At 45.4% G+C, this 18,281-nt stretch overlaps 1 protein-coding gene and 1 pseudogene across 1 annotated transcript in view; one reads left to right on the forward strand and one right to left on the reverse strand.

The window, feature by feature from the left end:
- SNX4 (sorting nexin 4) overlaps window positions 1-17,184 on the reverse strand; it is an 89,467-nt gene extending 72,283 nt beyond the window's left edge. Inside the window, exons 1-2 of the mRNA XM_053564503.1 lie at window positions 17,012-17,184; window positions 154-275 (exon numbers count right to left, since the gene is read on the reverse strand). Coding sequence (XP_053420478.1) covers window positions 154-275; window positions 17,012-17,152 — 263 coding nt within the window. The 5' untranslated portion in view covers window positions 17,153-17,184. The remainder of the gene's footprint in view (window positions 1-153; window positions 276-17,011) is intronic.
- Window positions 6,541-9,106, forward strand: LOC128567322 (GTP-binding protein 4-like; annotated as a pseudogene).
- Window positions 17,185-18,281: the final 1,097 nt, after the last annotated feature.

Genomic DNA, 18,281 nt, shown 5'->3' on the forward strand with positions numbered 1-18,281 from the left:
AAAACAGCTCTTTACTTCACCTGTTGAAAAGAAACAAAATCAATTCCTAAAAGAGAAAAGCCTGTAAAAAATTGTGTTCCGTAACAAAGTTTACATCAATAGCTACCAGAAAATGCATTCTTTCTAACCCTCGCTGGACTTGGCGCCTCCCACCTTGTCTCAACGAGGTAAGCCGTGTACGTTTCCTGCATGTTCATGGCGTTTCTTCCAGTTCGCTTTTCTGCTTCTGAAACACTGATTTCTATCTTCTTCAACCAAAAGTTATTTTCTGTCATCTGGAGAAATATAAACAACACAACAACAAAAAGAACCCTTTAGATTATATTCAGAAAACCCTAGCTATATAAATAAAACACATTACTGGTACACATGTCAAGATAATTTCTTGAGTTGTTAGGGTTTACCAGCTGATAGCAGCAAATAACAGCCTCTCTTTATCAACACTAAATTTCTCAGAGTTGGGCGGCGCCTGTGGCTCAAAGTGGTAGGGCGCCGGTCCCATATGCCGGAGGTGGCAGGTTCAAACCCAGCCCCAGCCAAAACCCACAAAATAAATAAATAAATAAATAAATAAATTTCTCAGAGTTATTTTAACAAGTACCACACATTTGATGATTAAAACTTAGATTTCACATAAGTGGCCAAGAATAAATTTACATAGAAATCTGTAAGAAAAAAACCTTTTTTTTTTTTTTTTTTGTAGAGACAGAGTTTCACTTTATTGCCCTCGGTAGAGTGCCGTGGCATCACACAGCTCACAGCAACCTCCAACTCCTGGGCTTAGGCGATTCTCCTGCCTCAGCCTCCCGAGTAGCTGGGAAGAAAAAATGCTTAAAAACACATTATTCACAAAGGATGCTGGGAGGAGGGTGGAGTAATAAGCTCCAGGAATCTATCTCCCCACCTAGACATAATAGGAATGATGAGATACAAATTTCATTACTGAACATCACTATGAGTTCACAAACTTAATTGTCAAACCTTTATATGATAACAGCTCTGAGGGCCAATCTAGAAAAAGAACTTCAAAATTGCTTTTAAGGGTGGCCTAAGCATAGGCATCAGTGCATAGCATTCCAAGGAGAGTACCTCGAAGGTCACTGACCCTAGTGATACTCAGCAGTGAGGTATGTAGCACTTTTTCTAAGAGGAGTTGAGAACTTTGACCTCATATACAAAAGTAGTAACAAAAACAAAGTAAATTCAGGGGTAGGAGGAGAATCTCATTCCTAGAGTTATGACATCATTACATTCCAATGTCCAGTTTTCAACAAAAAAATCACAAAGCATACCAAGAAGCAGTGAAATATGTCCCACTTAAAGAGGAAAAAAATGAATCAACAAAAAGTAGCCCTGAAGCTAGCTGTGATGGCATGTGCCTGTGGTCCCAGAAACTCATGAGGTCAAGGAAGGAAGACCAATTGAGCCCAGGAGTTCAAATTCATTCTGGGCAACATGGCAAAACCTCATCTCTTAAAAACAAAAACAGAAAAGAAAAAAGAAAATGCCACTGAAGAAGACCTAATAGTTCATATTCTGGGAGGTTGAAGTGAGAGGATCCCTTGAGCTCAGGACTTTGAGACCAGCCTGAGCAAGAGCGAGACTCCATCTCTAAAAAAAAAAAGAAAAAAATTGGCTGAGTGTCATGACAGATGCCTGTAGTACTGTAGCTACTTGGGAGGCTGAGGAATGAGGATCATTTAAGCTTGGGAGTCTGAGGTTGCTATGAGTTAGGCTGATGTCATGGCATTCTAGCCTGGGGAACAGAATAAGACTCTGTCTCAAAAAAAAAAAAAAAAAAAAAAAGACCTGATTGCAGATCTACTAAACTAAGACTAGAAAACTACTACTTAAAGATGCTCAAAGAACTAAAGGAAAATATAGAGTAGTCAAGAAAATTGGGCGAGGCACAGTGGCTCACACCTATAATCCTAGCACTCTGGGAGGCCAAGGCAGGTGGATTGCTTGAGCTGAGGAGTTCAAGATGAGCCTGAGCAAGAATGAGACCCTGTTTCTACTAAAAACTAGCCAGGAGCAGTGGCCTATAGTCCCAGCTACTTAGGAGGCTGAGTCAAGAGAATAGGTAGAGCCCAAGAGTTTGAGGTTGCTGTAAGCTATGACAATGCCATGGCACTCTACCCAGAGAGAGAGGGAGAGTGAGACTCTGTCTCAAAAAAAAAAAAACATTATCGTGCCCGGCACCCGTAGCACAGTGGTTACAGCGCTAGCCACGTACACCAAGGCTGGTAGGTTCGAGTCCGGCCTGGGCCAGCTAAATAACTATGACAATCTCAACAAGAAAATAGCCACATGTTAGGGCGCTGTGGCTGAGTGAGTAGGGCACCGGTCCCATATGCCGAGGGTGGCGGGTTCAAACCCAGCCCCGGCCAAACTGCAACAAAAATATAGCCAGGCGTTGGGTGGTGCCTGTGGCTCAGTGAGTAGGGCGCCGGCCCCATATGCCGAGGGTGGCGGGTTCAAACCCAGCCCCGGCCAAACTGCAACAAAGAAAATAGCTGGGCGTTGTGGCAGGCGCCTGTAGTCCCAGCTGCTCGGGAGGCTTAGGCAAGAGAATCGCGTAAGCCCAAGAGTTAGAGGTTGCTGTGAGCCGCGTGACGCCACGGCACTCTACCTGAGGGCGGTACAGTGAGACTCTGTCTCTACAAAAAAAAAAAAAAAAATAGCCAGGCGTTGTGGCGAGCGCTTGTAGTCCCAGCTGCTCGGGAGGCTTAGGCAAGAGAATCACGTAAGCCCAACAGTTAGAGGTTGCTGTGAGCCGTGTGACGCCATGGCACTCTACCCAAGGGCGGTACAGAGAGACTCTGTCTCTACAAAAAAAAAAAAAAGAAAGAAAATAGCTACGTGTTGTGGGCAAATGCCTGTAGTCCCAGCTACTTGGGAGGCTGGAGCAAGAGAATCGCTTAAGCCCAGGAGTTTGAGATTGCTGTGAGCTGTGACGCCAGAGCACTGTACTGAGGGTGACATAGTGAGACGCTGTCCTCAAAAAAAAAAAAAAAAAGGGCGGCACCTGTGGCTCAAAGGAGTAAGGCGCCAGCCCCATATGCCGGAGGTGGCGGGTTCAAACCCAGCCCCGGCCAAAAACTATCAGCAGGGGATGTGGAGAGAAAGTTATACTCTTTTTTTTTTTCTTTGTTAGAGTGTTGTGGCATCACAGCAACTCCAACTCTTAAGCTTAAGCGATTCTCTTGCCTCAGCCTCCCGAGTAGCTGGGACTACAGGCGCCTGCCACAATGCCCTGCTATTTTTTTGTTATAGTCATCATTGTGGTTTAGGTGGCTCGGGCTGGTTTCAAACCCACCATCCTCGGTGTATGAGGCTGGCACCGTAACCACTATGCTACGGGCGCCAAGCTGAAAGTTATACTCTTATACTGTTGATGGGACTGTAAACTAGAACTAGTACCTCTATGAAAAGTAGTATGGAGATACTGCAAAGAACTAAAAGCAGACTTACTATTTGATTAATTCCACTACTAAGTATTTATCCAGAGGAAAGAAGGACATTTTATCATAAAGACACTTGTACTCAAATGTTTACAGCAGCATAATTTACAATAGCAAATATGTGATACAACCTAAATGCCTAAATACATGAGTAGATCAATAAAATATGCAATTTGGACAACCTTCAGAAAAGGAGAAGATACTCACACGTACAAATCTGACAAAGAGCTAATAACCAGAATCTACAAAGAACTCAAGCAAAAAAACAAGAAAAGAGCAGGCTTGGCACCTGTAGCTCAGGTAGCTAAGGCACCAGCCACATACACTGGAGCTGGAGGGTTCAAACCCAGCCCGGGCCTGCCAAACAACAAGGACAACTGCAAACAAAAAATAGCCAGGCATTTGTGGGCGGTACCTGTAGTCCCAGCTACTTGGGAGGCTGAGGCAAAAGAATCGCTTAAGCCCAAGAGTTTGAGGATGCTGTGAGCTGTGACACCACAGCACTCTACCGAGGGTGGCATGATGGAAATCTGTCTCAAAAAGAAAAAGAAAAAAGAGGCTTGGCGCCTGTAGCTCAAGCGACTAAGGCACCAGCCACATACACCAGAGCTGGTGGGTTCAAATCCAGCCTGGGCTTGCCAAACAGCAATGACAACTACAACCAAAAAATGGCTGGGCGCTGTGGCGGTCGCCTGTAGTCCCAGCTACTTGGGAGGCTGAGGCAAGAGAATCGCTTAAGCCCAGGAGTTGGAGGCTGCTGTGAGCTGTGATGCCGCAGCATTCTACCCAGGATGACAGGCTTAAGGCTCTATGTCAAAAAAAAAAAAGAAAGAAAGGAAGAAAAGAGCAAACAACTCCATTGATCACTGGGCAAAAGAAATGAACAGAACCTTTTCCCAAGAAGAAAGAATGGCCAATGAACACATGAAAAATGCTCATCATTCCAAATCAGAGAAATGCAAATCAAAGACTTTTGAGATACCACTTAATCCCAGTGAAAATAACCCATATCACAAAGTCCCAAAGCTGCAGATGCTGGCAAGGTGCAGAAAAAAAGGAAAACGTATACATTGTCAGTGAAATTGTAAATTAATACAGCCTTTTTATAAAGAAGTATGGGGAACTCTTAAAGAGCTAAAAGTAGACCTTCCATTTGATCCTGAAATCCATTACTAGGTATCTTACCAAGAAGCAAAAATCATTTTACCATAAGAACATTTGCACTTGTGGCTCCGCGCCTGTAGCTCAGCGGCTAGGGTACCAGCCACATACACCGGAGCTGGCGGGTTCGAATCCAGCCCAGGTCTGCCAAACAATAATGACAACTACAACCAAAAACTAGATGGGTGTTGTGGTGGGTGCCTGTAGTCTCAGCTGCTTGGGAGGCTGAGGCAAGAGAATGGTCTAGACCCAAGAGTTTGAGGTTGCTGTCAGGTGTGATGCCACAGCACCCTACCCAGGGCAACATTGTGAGACTCTGTCTCAAAAAACAAAACAAAACAACATTTGCACTTGAATGATTATGCTCAAATCACAATCCCAAAGATGTGGAAACCACCCAAGTGTCCATCAACCCATGAATGGATTAAAAACTGTAGTATGTGTATGCCATGGAATACTATGTAGTCACAAAAAAGATGGAGACTTTACATCTTTTGTATTTACCTGGATGGAGTTGAAGAACATTCTCCTTAGTAAAGTATCTCAAGAATGGAAAAACAAACATCCCATTGTCTCCCATGTGCTCCAACATTAATTTGAAACTAGTTGATGAACAACTATAGGTCCATGTAAGAGGAAAAACACAATTAAATTCAAGAAGAGGAGAGGGAGAAAGAGGGGAAGGGATTTAGTAAGTTCCCACCTAACAGGTACAATGTAGGGGTATATGGCCCATCTCCTGGGTGAAGGACTCAAAGACAACTCAGACTTTTCCTAACAAACCCCCCAAATGTAACCTAATCATATATATATATCCCTCTATTAATCCACAATTTCAAAAAAATGTTGTATTTGTATATCATGGAGTACTACTCAACCATAAAAAAACAGTGATCTAGTATTTTTTATAACTACCTGGATGAACCTGGAGACCATTTCCAAGTGAAGAATCTCAAGAATAGAGAACAAACACCACATGTACTCAATACTAAATTGGAACCAGTCGATCAAACACTTACGCATAAAACAAACTATATAACCAAAACACATGTGTACCATTGTAATATTCTGAAATGAAAATAAAAAAGTATATAATCTAACTGGTAAATACATGGGTGTCCAGTGTAAAAACAACAATAGTAACCAAAAGATGCAGACTTTTTTTTTTTTTTCTTGAGACAGAGCCTCAAGCTACCGTGCTGGGTAGAGCGCTGTAGCGTCACAGCTCACAGCAACCTCCAGCTCTTGGGCTTTGGTGATTCTCTTGCCTCAGCCTCCCAAGTAGCTGGGATCATAGGCGCCCGCCACAACGCCAAGCTATTTTTTTGCTGCAGTTTGGCTGGGGCCAGGTTTGAACCCACTACCCTCGACATAGGGCTGGTGCTCTACTCACTGAGCCACAGGCGCCGCCCAAGATGCAGATTTCTCATCAGAAACTTGATGCTAGAAGAAAGTGATATATATATATATATATATATACATACATATATTTTTTTTTTTTTTTGTACAGACAGAGTCTCACTTTATCACCCATGGTAGAGTGCCGTGGCGTCACACAGCTCACAGCAACCTCCAACTCCTGGGCTTAGGCGATTCTCTTGCCTCAGCCTCCCAAGCAGCTGAGACTACATGCGCCCACCACAACGCCCAGCTATTTTTTTGTTGCAGTTTGGCCAGGGCCAGGTTTGAACCCACCACCCTCGGCATATGCGGCCAGCGCCCTAGCCGCTGAGCCACAGGCGCTGCCCTATTTTTTTTTTCAAACAACTAAAAAAAAAAAAAAAAAGAAAGAAAGAAAGAAAGAAAGAAATTGTCAACCAAGAATAATATACCTGGGAAATTGCCCTTCTATAGTGTGGCTTCTAAAGTTAAGACATTTAACTTAAAGAAAGAAATTGTCAGTTGTTCAGCCGGCATGGCGCACTACAACTTCAGGAAGATTACGGTGGTGCCTTCTGCCAAGGACTTTATTGACCTGACATTATCGAAGACTCAACGAAAGACTCCAACAGTTATCCATAAACATTTGATGAAAAAATTCATCGAATTAGACATTTTTACATGAGAGAAGTCAAATTTACTCAACAGAATTACCATGACAAACTCTCACAAATTCTCACAGATTTTCCCAAATTGGATGACAGCCACCCATTCTACGCTGATTTGATGAATATTCTCTACGATAAGGACCATTAAAAGTTGGCTCTAGGACAAATAAATATTGCCAAAAATCTAGTGGACAATGTTGCTAAAGATTATGTGAGGCTCATGAAGTACGGCGACTCTCTGTACCGCTGCAAGCAGCTGAAGCGGGCCGTGCTTGGATGCATATGTACCATGACCAAGAGGCAGAAGCAGAGCCGGGAGTACCTGGAGCAAGTGCAGAAGCGTTTATCCCGTTTGCCAACAACTGATCCAAATATAAGGACTTTGCGGGCGGCACCTGTGGCTCAGTCGGTAAGGTGGCGGCCCCATATACTAAGGGTGGCGGGTTCAAACCCGGCCCCAGCTGAACTGCAACCAAAAAATAGCCGGGCGTTGTGGCGGGTGCCTGTAGTCCCAGCTACTCGGGAGGCTGAGGCAAGAGAATCGCTTAAGCCCAGGAGTTGGAGGTTGCTGTGAGCTGTGTGAGGCCACGGCACTCTACCAAGGGTGATAAAGTTAGACTCTGTCTCTACAAAAAAAAAAAAAAGGACTTTGCATCTGTGTGGGTACTCCAACATCGGGAAGTCCAGCTTCATCAATAAGGTCACAAGAGCGGACGTGGATATCCAGCCCTATGCGTTCATGACCAAGTCTCTGTTTTTTGGGTACATGGATTACAAGTATCTGCGCTGGCAGGTTGCTGACTCTCCAGGGATTCTGGATCACCCCTTGGAGGATCAGAACACCATTAGATGCAGGCCATCACAGCCCTGGCCCACCTGTGTGCCGCCATCCTTTACGTGATGGATCTGTCTGAGCAGTGTGGCCACAGGCTTAAGGAACGCCTCTTATAGTTGTGGTAAACAATTGTGATGTGAAGAGAATAGCTGAACTTTCTGAAGATGATCAGAAAATATTCATGGACTTGCAGGCTGAAGATTCCCTGTGATAGAGACCAGCACCCTGATGGAGCAGGGCATCATCAAGGTGAAAACAGAGGCTTGTGACAGGCTTTTGGCTCATCGAGTGGAAACCAAAATGAAGGGCAATGAAGTGAACGAGGTGCTGAACGGACTGCATTTAGCCATCCCAAACAAGGGAGATGAGAGGCCCCCATTCATCCCAGAAGGCGTGGTGGCACGCAGGAAGAGAATGGAGTTGGAGGAGCCCCAGAAGAGGGAACAAGATCTAGCCGGGCGTTGTGGCGGGCGCCTGTAGTCCCAGCTACTTGGGAGGCTGAGGCAAGAGACTCGCTTAAGCCCAGGAGTTGGAGGTTGCTGTGAGCTGTGTGAGGCCACGGCACTCTACCGAGGGCCATAAAGTGAGACCCTGTCTCTACAAAAAAAAAAAAAAAAAAAAGAGGGAACAAGATCTTGAGCTGGAAATGGGAGACGATTATATTTTGGATCTCCAGAAGTACTGGGATTTAATGAATTCTTCTGAAAAATGTGATAAGATATCAGAAATCTGGGAAGGCCATAATATAGCTGATTTTATCGATCCAGCCATAATGAAGAAATTAGAAGAGTTGAAAAAAGAAGAGCTGGGCGGCACCTGTGGCTCAGTGAGCAGGGCGCCAGCCCATATACCGAGGGTGGCAGGTTCAAACCCAGCCCCAGCCAAACTGCAACAAAAAAATAGCTGGGCGTTGTGGTGGGCGCCTGTAGTCCCAGCTACTCGGGAGGCTGAGGCAGGAGAATCGCCTAAGCCCAGGAGTTGGAGGTTGCTGTGAGCTGTGTGACGCCACGGCACTCTACCAAGGGCAATAAAGTGAAACTCTGTCTCTACAAAAAAAAAAAAAAAAGCTGAGAACAGCAGCAGGAGAGTATGACAGTGAGTCTGAGAGGGAGGATGAAGAGATGGTGGAGATCCGACAGCTGGCGAAACAAATCAGAGAAAAAAAAGAAGTTGAAAATTCTGGAATCCAAGGAAAAAGATACACAGGGGCCCAAGATGCCTCAAACTGCTAAGAAGGTTCACTGAGCGGTTCTAGAGAATGACATGTGTAGTCTTGGTGTCGACATGGATGGGAAAGACGATGCCCACTTCACGGTGCAGGCAAGAAGGTCTCGGAGCACCACCTGGAAGAGAAAGCGGGAAGACTCCATTCCTCCCTCTTCTGTGGCCCAGAGTCGGAGCTGCTCTAGAACTCCACATGATGTTTCTGGTCTTCAGGCATCAAGATGGTGAAGAAAGCCAAGACAATGATGAAGAATGCTCAGAAGAAAATGAACCGCCTGGGGAAGAAAGGCGAAGCGGACAAGCACATATTCGACATGAAGCCCGAGCACTTGCTCTCCGTGAAGAGGAAAGCTGGTAAAAAGGACAGGAGATAGCAGCCTCCCCCAACATGGAGCACAGGCTCTTGTTGTTAGTTTCTTGCTTTGGTCTGGTGTTTCATAAAATGGGAGTTGTAATTTGAAAGCAGAGGGAAACAACTGAATATAACTGAAGCACTTGTTGCTTGCTGAAAACTGTGGGTTAAGCCTGTGGATGCAGGAATTTTTGTCACTGCATAATATTTTAGCTATTTTAGCAGGCAGTGGTCCTGCATTTAATGGAGTATCAATTGCTTCAGATTTGCAGAACTGGAGTGATATTGGGATGACTATGTTGTTTTTGATGCTTGTTTTGACTAGGTTGTTTGTTGTTCTCCAAAGAGGAAACTTGTGCTTCATAGCGAAGGCGTCTCCCCCGGGTGTGGGCATAAGGCTCCTGTTCTCACCGTAGGGGTGGGAGGGAGTGGTTTGTGAGGGTGTCAACTCGGTACTTAAAATACTCTATTAAATTATTCTCCAGTCAAAAAAAAAGAAAGAAAAAAAGAAATTGTCAACCAAGAATAATATACCTGGGAAATTACCCTTCTATAGTGTGTCTTCTAAAGTTAAGACATTTCCACATGAATAAAAACTAAAGGGGCGGCACCTATGGCTCAGTGAGTGGGGCGCCGGCCCCATATGCCGAGGGTGGCGGGTTCAAACCCAGCCCCGGCCAAACTGCAACAAAAAAATAGCCGGGCGTTGTGTCGGGCGCCTGTAGTCCCAGCTACTCGGGAGGCTGAGGCAAGAGAATCTCGTAAGCCCAGGAGTTGGAGGTTGCTGTGAGCCGTGTGACGCCACGGCACTCTACCAAGGGTGGTACAGTGAGACTCTGTCTCTACAAAAAAAAAAAAAAACTAAAGGAGTTTATTACCACTAGACCTGCCCTGCAAGGTAAATGAAAGGACTTAAGATAACAATGCAAACACATCGAAGAAATAAAAACCTCAATAGAAATAAGTACATGGGTGGGCAGCACCTGTGGCTCAAGGAGTAGGGTGCCGGTCCCATATGCCGGAGGTGGTGGGTTCAAACCCAGCCCCGGCAAAAAAAAAAAAAAAAAGAAATAAGTACATGGGAAATTATAAAACTAGTATTATTGTAACAGCAGTTTATAAACTCAACTTTTTATTTTCTATATGATTTAAAAGACGAATACTTTTCTGTTTTTGTGAGTCTCACGTTGTCACCCTCAGTTGAGTACCGTAGCATCATAGCTCACAGCAACCTCAAACTCTTGGATTTAAGCAATTCTTTTGTCTCAGCCTCCTGAGTAGTTGGGACTACAGATGCCCACCACAACTCCTGGCTATTTTTAGAAATGGGATCTTGCTCTAGCTCAGGCGAGTCACGAACTTGTGAGCTCAGGCGATCTGCCTGCCCCAGCCTCCCAGAGTGCTGGGATAATAGGCATGAGCCACTGGCCCAAAAGACTAATGCACTAAGAAAAATTATTAGGCTCGGTGCTGCGGCTCATGCCTGTAATCCCAGCACTCTGAGAGGCCGAGGCAGGTGGATTGCCTGAGCTCACAGGTTCAGACCAGCCTAAGCAAGAGCAAGACTCAATCTCTAAAAATAGCTGGGCGTTGTGGCTGGTGCCTATAGTCCCAGCTACTCAGGAGGCTGAAGCAAAAGAATTGCTTAAACCCAAGAGTTTGAGGTTGCTGTGAGCTGTGACGCCAAGGCATTCTACCAAGGGTGACAAAGTAAGACTCTGTCTCCAAAAAAAAGAAAAGAAAAAAGAAATCACAAGAAAAATTAGAAAATAAAACTACAACACAGCAAAATTTATAAAGTAGTACTAAGGGTAAAATTTATAACTATTAAATGCTTACATTAAAAAATAAAAGTCTCAGTGCCCATAACTCAGTGAGTAGGGTGCTGGCCATATACACCAAGGCTGGCAGGTTCGAGCCTGGCCTGGGCCTCCTAAACAACGACGACAATTGCAACCAAAAAACAGCCAGGCATTGCGGTGGGCACCTGTGGTGCCAGCTACTCGGAAGGCTGAGGCAGGAGAATTGCTTGGGCCCAGGAGTTTGAGGGCAACAACTTGAGAATGTTTCCAAAAAAAAAGAGAGAGATTCTGGGGTTTGGAAGCTGCCATTACAGATGTATGTATTAAACAGATGTATGTATTAAAAAAAAAAATTCTGCCAAGACTGGGTGTCTGTAGCTCAGATGTTAGGGTGCCAGCCACATGCTCCAGGGCTGGTGGTTTCGAACACAGCCCAGGCCTGCTAAACAAACGAAAAAACAAACAAACAAAAAAAAATAGCTACGCGTTGTGGTGGGCGCCTATAGTCTTAGCTACTAGGAAGGCAAGAGAAACGCTTGAGCCTAAGAGTTTCAAGTTGCTGTGAGCTACGATGCCATAACACTCTACTGAGGGTGACAAAATGAGACTCTGTCTCAATTAAAAAAAAACAAACCAGGATTATAATACATGATTTGTCCTCTTATGCTTTTCTTTCCTATAAAAATACTTTTAAAGTAACAGCACAGCTATTCAGAAAACATCAATTTTATTTAAAATAAAATAAGTTTGAACAGGCTTCCAAACTGAGTAAATTAATGAAATTAATCATGAAAATTAATTGGTAAATCATGAAATTAATTTGGTGGATTATAACCAATATTTGTTTTCTTTTCTTTTTTTTTTTTTTTTTGAGAATATCATGGGAGTATACAAGTTTTGGTTATACAGCTTGTCTTGTACAGACTAAGTCAAAGTTATAAGGGTGCCCCTAACCCAATAATGTGCATTGTACCCATGAAGTGTGAATTTACCCATCCCCTCTTCCCACCTGCTATATTTTCATTGAGTTTCACTTCACATGTGCCCCTATGCATTGATTGACAAACATTTCTTTTTAAAAAAAAAAAAAAAAACAAAAAAGTATCAGAGGGTGTCCCATGAAGTCAGGATTAACTATCATTTCCTAAAAGCCACTGAGGTAGAAAAATTATTTTTTTCTTTTTAAAAAATTCTTGAGTATGCCAACCTGTTTTTTCTCTACTGAAAAAACAGCCAGGCATTGTGCAGGTCCTCTAGTCCCTGCTACCTGAGAGGAACTCTTGAACTGGGAAGAGACTGGGGTTGCTGTGAACTAGGATGCCATAGCAAGTAAGATTCTGTTTTGATAAATAATTAAAATAAAATAAAATAAAAATTCTTAAAGTATAACTTTATCATCTGCTATTGAACTGGTAAGTCTGTAACTATGGCTATAAATTTTCTCTTCCCTTTTTAGATTATCCTCACCCACAGAGTGCCCCAAACCTAACTCACAATCTGGTCTACTCCTCTTAGTTATCTGCTGCCTGTCAGTGAAAGTGCTGGCTGTGCACTGGAATTTTTAATGACCAGTTGCTCAAGCTCTCTTAGCCCCATCAGCACTCCCCATCAGCCTAGGGCGTTCTCCCTTTGAAAATCACTTAGAAGGCGGTGCCTGTGGCTCAAAGGGGTAGGGCGCTGGCCCCATATGCAGGAGGTGGTGGGTTTAAACCCAGCCCTGGCCAAAAAACGCAAAAAAAAAAAGAAAAGAAAATCACTTAGAATTCCTCAGGTAATGATTTTTCTTTGGAAGTACTGTAAGCAGCTACTCCTGTCCATTCGTTACCTTCCAACTCAATGGAAACTTCTGGTCTTAAAAATACGCTTTCCTCCATTCCCTTGCTATTTTTTCCCTTCTGCTAGGACTAATTACTACTTTCTGAGAAACTGGATTTGCCTCCCATTTTTCCCATTTTCCAAACTATTTTAAACAGAACTGACTATAGGTTTAAAAAATGAATATGTTCTTAAAAAAAAGAATACATTCTTCGCCGTAGGGAAAAAGAACAAAAGGAAAAGACAAGTGAAGTCTAATTAAACGATGAAAAAGAAGAGGACTGGGGTGGCACCTGTGGCTCAAAGGAGTAGGGCGCCAGCCCCATGTGCCGGAGGTGGCAGGTTCACACCCAGCCCCAGCCAAAACTGCAAAAAAAAAAAAAAGAAAAGGACTGAAGAATCATAGAAAGAAAAAGAGACTGGCTCAGTGCTCGTAGTTCAATGGTTAGGGCACCGAGGCAGGCAGGTTTGAACCCGGCCCGGGCCTGCTAACCAACAATGACAACTGCAACAAAAAAGCAGCCTGGTGTTGTGGCAGGTGACTATAGTCCCAGCTACTTGAGAGGCTGAGGCAAGAGTTTGAGGTTGCTGTGAACTGTGATGCCATAGCACTCTACCAAAGACGAAATAGTGAGACTGTCTCAAAAAAAAAAAAAAGAAAAAGAAAAAGATGGCTCGACGCCCATAGCACAGTGGTTACAGCACCAGTCACATGCACCGAGGGTGGTGGGTTCAAACCCGGCCCCATCCACATAAACAACTGTAACAAAAAAATAGTTGGGCGCCTGTAGTCCCAGCTCCTTGGGAGGCTGAGGAAAGAGAATCACTTAAGCACCAGAGTTTGAGGTTGCTGTGAGCTGTGACGCCACAGCACTCTACCAAGGGTGACATAGTGAGACTCTGTCTCAAAAAAAAAGGGGGGGGGAGGCGGCGCCTGTGGCTCCATGGGTAGGGCACTGGCCCCATATGACAAGGGTGGCAGGTTCAAACCCAGCCCTGGCCAAACTGCAACAAAAAAACAGCCAGGCATTGTGGCAGGCGCTTGTAGTCCCAGCTACTCAGGAGGCTGAGACAAAAGAATCGCCTAAGCCCAAGAGCTAGAGGTTGCTGTGAGTTATAACGCCATGGCACTCTACCAAGGGCGACAAAGTGAGACTCTGTCTCCTAAAAAAAAAGAAAGAAAGAAAGAAAAGATAAACAAGAGAGTATATAGAAAATGTGCTTACAGATTCCTGCTGAGTGAATTTGTAACCACAAGACTCTTGTGACCCTTAGGCAATACTTTTTTTTTTTTTTTTGTAGAGACAGAGTCTCACTTTATGGCCCTCCGTAGAGTGCCGTGGCCTCACACAGCTCACAGCAACCTCCAACTCCTGGGCTTAAGCGATTCTCTTGCCTCAGCCTCCCGAGTAGCTGGGACTACAGGCGCCCGCCACAACGCCCGGCTATTTTTATTTTTTGTTGCAGTTTGGCCGGGGCTGGGTTTGAACCCGCCACCCTCGGCATATGGGGCCGGCGCCTCACCGACTGAGCCACAGGCACCGCCCGGCAATACTCTTTATACTACCTCCTGGGTAGTAATTGGTACAAATTATTCTCCCTCCTAAATTCTGCAGAAAACTAAAGCTGATTTTGCCATATCTGACTACTATTTGCATAAATATTTTGCAGTAAAAAACTGTTGCTAAAAGAACACATCTTTTACACCTTTTGTTCCTTCTCAAAATTATATCCTTTTTTTTTAGAGACACAATCTCACTTTATCACCCTCTGTAGAGTGCTGTAGCATCACAGCTCACAGCAACCTCCAACTCCTGGGCTTAGGCAATTCTCTTTTCTCAGCCTCCCGAGTAGCTGGGACTATAGGTACCCACCACAACGCCCGGCTATTTTTTTGTTGCAGTTTGGCTGGGGCCGGGTTTGAACCTGTCACCCTTGGTATACGGGGCAGGCGCCCTACCCGCTGAGGCACAGACACGGCCCTTAGTTTTTTGTTTTTTCTTGAGAGAGTCTCACTTACAATCCTCTAAGTCCACTCCTAAATTTATACTAGGCTCTTGGTCATAGGCACCAAGAGATATGTAAGAAGTTCATGGTAGCGGGTGGCGCCTGTGGCTCAGTCGGTAAGGCGCCGGCCCCATATACCGAGGGTGGCGGGTTCAAACCCGGCCCTGGCCAAACTGCAACCAAAAAATAGCCGGGCGTTGTGGCGGGCGCCTGTAGTCCCAGCTACTCGGGAGGCTGAGGCAAGAGAATCGCTTAAGCCCAGGAGTTGGAGGTTGCTGTGAGCTGTGTGATGCCACGGCACTCTACCGAGGGCCATAAAGTGAGACTCTGTCTCTACAAAAAAAAAAAAAAAAGAAGTTCATGGTAGCAATAACTTTTAAAAATAGCAAAATTAGGGGGCGGCACCTGTGGCTCAAAGGAGTGGGGCGCCGGTCCCATATATCAGACTGGTTCAAACCCAGTCCTGGCCAAAAACTGCAAAAAAAAAAAAGCAAAATTAGGGGTGATGCACATCACCAAGTAAAAGAAGTGAATCTCAAATGACTACATATTATATGATACCAATTATATGATAGTCTAGAAAAGGCAAAACTATGGAGACAGTAAAAAGATCGGTGTTGCCAAAGATTAAAGAGGGAGGGAGGGATGACTAAAGAGAACACAGGAATTTTAGTGCAGTGAAAATACTGTGTATGATATCATAATGGAGAATGTATGTTATAATCCATGTCCAACACCAACAGTGAACTCTATTAGACTATACGTGATAACGATGTTGTCAATGTAGACCATCATTTATAACAAATGTACAACTTTGATAGGAGACGTTGATAATGCAGAAGGGTCCTGAGTATATGGAATGTATCTATACCTTCCTCTCAATTTTGCTGTGAACCTAAAATTGCTGTAAAAAAAAAATTAACTCAAAAAAAAACTTTAAACCCTAAAGCAGTGGTTCTCAACCTTTCTAATGTCGTGGCCCTTTAGTGTAGTTCCTGTGGGTCACAATCCACAGGTTGAGAACCGCTGCCCTAAAGTCTTCATTCTACCCTGTATCTTGATGTTTTCCTACATAGGAAAAACCTTCAACAAAGTCCCTGGGTAGCTGGTCTCTAAATGTAAGAATCTTTCTAGTTGTTGGGCGGCGCCTGTGGCTCAGCGGGTACGGGCGCCGGTCCCATATGCCGGAGGTGGCGGGTTCAAACCCAGCCCCGGCCAAATTAAAAAAAAAAAAAAAAAAAAAAAGAGTCTTTCTAGTTGCATTCAGCAAACAGCTTGCACTTTTCTTTATCCATATAACACAAGGATGGCAACGTTAATAACAGCACTAACACCTGTTCCAGAAAAAAAGTAGTAAAATAATTGGATGAACAATACACACAGGAGACTTTGGGCAGAGTGGTCCAACATGGAGTTTGTGAAATGCTTCAATCTGAGCTAGTCTACAAATCCTGCTTTATACAAGAAAACACTTTTGAATGAAAACATAAATACGGGGCGGCGCCTGTGGCTCAAGGAGTAGGGCGCTGGTCCCATATGCTGGAGGTGGCAGGTTCAATCCCAGCCCCGGCCAAATACCACACACACAAAAAAACATAAATACAAGATGATACATTTTCCTCCTCAAATGAAAATCACTAATTACCAATAGGGCTTCACAAAGCAAGTACATGGGATACAGAAAGCCTCTAATAAGAAACATGGCACTCCCCCTTCCCAGAATAATAAGAAAAACTGCAGCCAAATAAGGAGTTTTAAAAAAAATGTCTTTTCATTTGCAACTTTTTTTGAACCTGGCACTTCTTCCTCATGGCAGCTCCAGGCCAACTATCTATTGTATTGCCCCAGATCGCTCCTCGTTCTAGGCCCCCTTTCTCTTCCTTCTCAAACAGCGCTGCCCACTCACCACAGTGTCCCATTGTATTATCTCCCCAGCAAACCCCGGTGCTGCCTGAAACATCAGCGTCCCTTTTCTGGTCCAGGTCTACGGAAAACTGCTCCCCCTTCAGCCTCACCAGGCAGAGCCTCCGACCCCCACCGCTGCGGAACTGCACCCACGCCTCCCACCAGTGCCCTCGCCGCCGCCCTCTCCCTCCGCCAACTGCAGCGCGCGGCGCTCGTACCCCCTCGCTTCACTGGGCCCGCCCCCGCCCCAACTGCACCTGCGGCGCCCGCCTTTCCTCCTCGCTTCCCCGGCTTCACTAGGCCTCCCGGCCGAACCCCCCGACCCCTGCCAGCCCGGCCGGGCCAGCCCGCTAGGCCCCAACAAAGGCCCCGAGGGCCCTGCTATCCCTTCTCCTCACCGTGTCGACTGCAGATCCCGCGTCCCGGGCCCCCTCTGCTTCCTCACCGCCCGCGGCCTCCAGCCCAGCATCGCAGCGGCCCAGAGGCTCAAGGGGCGCGGGCTGCAGCTGCCGCTCAGGGTCGTGAGGTGCCTGTTCCATGGCTACTGCGCCGCGCGGCGAAGCCAGTGCGCCTGCGCTGTCGCGGCCGGCCCCGCCCCTCATCCGCGCTGGTCGGGTCCCTGCCCCGGGTCAGCTGCTGCCGAGCAGACTTTGAGGCTCTGGGAGGAGTTGGAGCTGGGGGAAAGGTGGGTCTACAAGCCGACAGGTTAGCTGCTAATCCCCCAGACCCAGAAAGCTGGGAGAACTGATGGAGAGAGATCAGAGAAAAAGGCAATGGGAAGGTCAACACCGGAAGTAGGTATAGGGACCGTTCTGGTTGATCATCTCACAAAAATTTGAAACTCCAAAGAAATTGTAGACCTCCTCCCAGCCTCTGCCTTGCTTGCTATGGTTAGTTCCATTTTCTCCCAGAAAGATAAACGCTGCATAAATTATTCACTTTCAGCAGGTTGAGTAATACATTCAGCAAAAAGTAACTCTTACTTTGAGGAAAGTGAAGAATCTGGCTGAAGAGGGACTTGAGTTCTTTTGTAAATGTGTTGTGAAGCCTGGAAATCTCTTACAATTTTCTACAAACATCTCTTGTTTAATTTTCTAAACCTGCTTCCTTGATGAGCTTTCACCATGGCAACCTGAGGAGAAATGCTCCATGCTTGTAACAGGCTGTGCCACCTTGAAGTATTTTCTGTGAAAAGTCTGGTCTCAATTTTTCAAGACTAATACTGATCTTTTTGTCCAAACACTTACCTGTTCTAAGCTGTGACATACAATTTCCTCTTCCTGGATTGCTCTGGCCTGGGAGCAAATTTCTGTTCATCCCTAAAGCTCAACTCACTTACCATATCCAAGTGCTAATATCTGGGCCAGCACAATAGCTCTCGCCTGTAATCCCAGCACTCTGGGAGACCCGGGTGGGTGGACTGCTTGAGCTCAGGAGTTCAAGACCAAGCTGAGTGAGACCCCATCTCTAAAAATAGCCGGGTGTTGTGATGGGCACCTGTAGTCCCAGCTATGCAGGAGGCTGAGACAAGAGAATTGCTTGAGCACAAGAGTTTGAGGTTGCGGGCAGCACCTGTGGCTCAAGAAGTAGGGCGCTGGTCCCATATGCCGGAGGTGGCGGGTTCAAACCCAGCCCCGGCCAAAAAAAAAAGAGTTTGAGGTTGCTGTG

The sequence above is a fragment of the Nycticebus coucang genome, chromosome 16 (assembly GCF_027406575.1).
Source record: "Nycticebus coucang isolate mNycCou1 chromosome 16, mNycCou1.pri, whole genome shotgun sequence".
Lineage (NCBI taxonomy): Eukaryota > Metazoa > Chordata > Mammalia > Primates > Lorisidae > Nycticebus > Nycticebus coucang.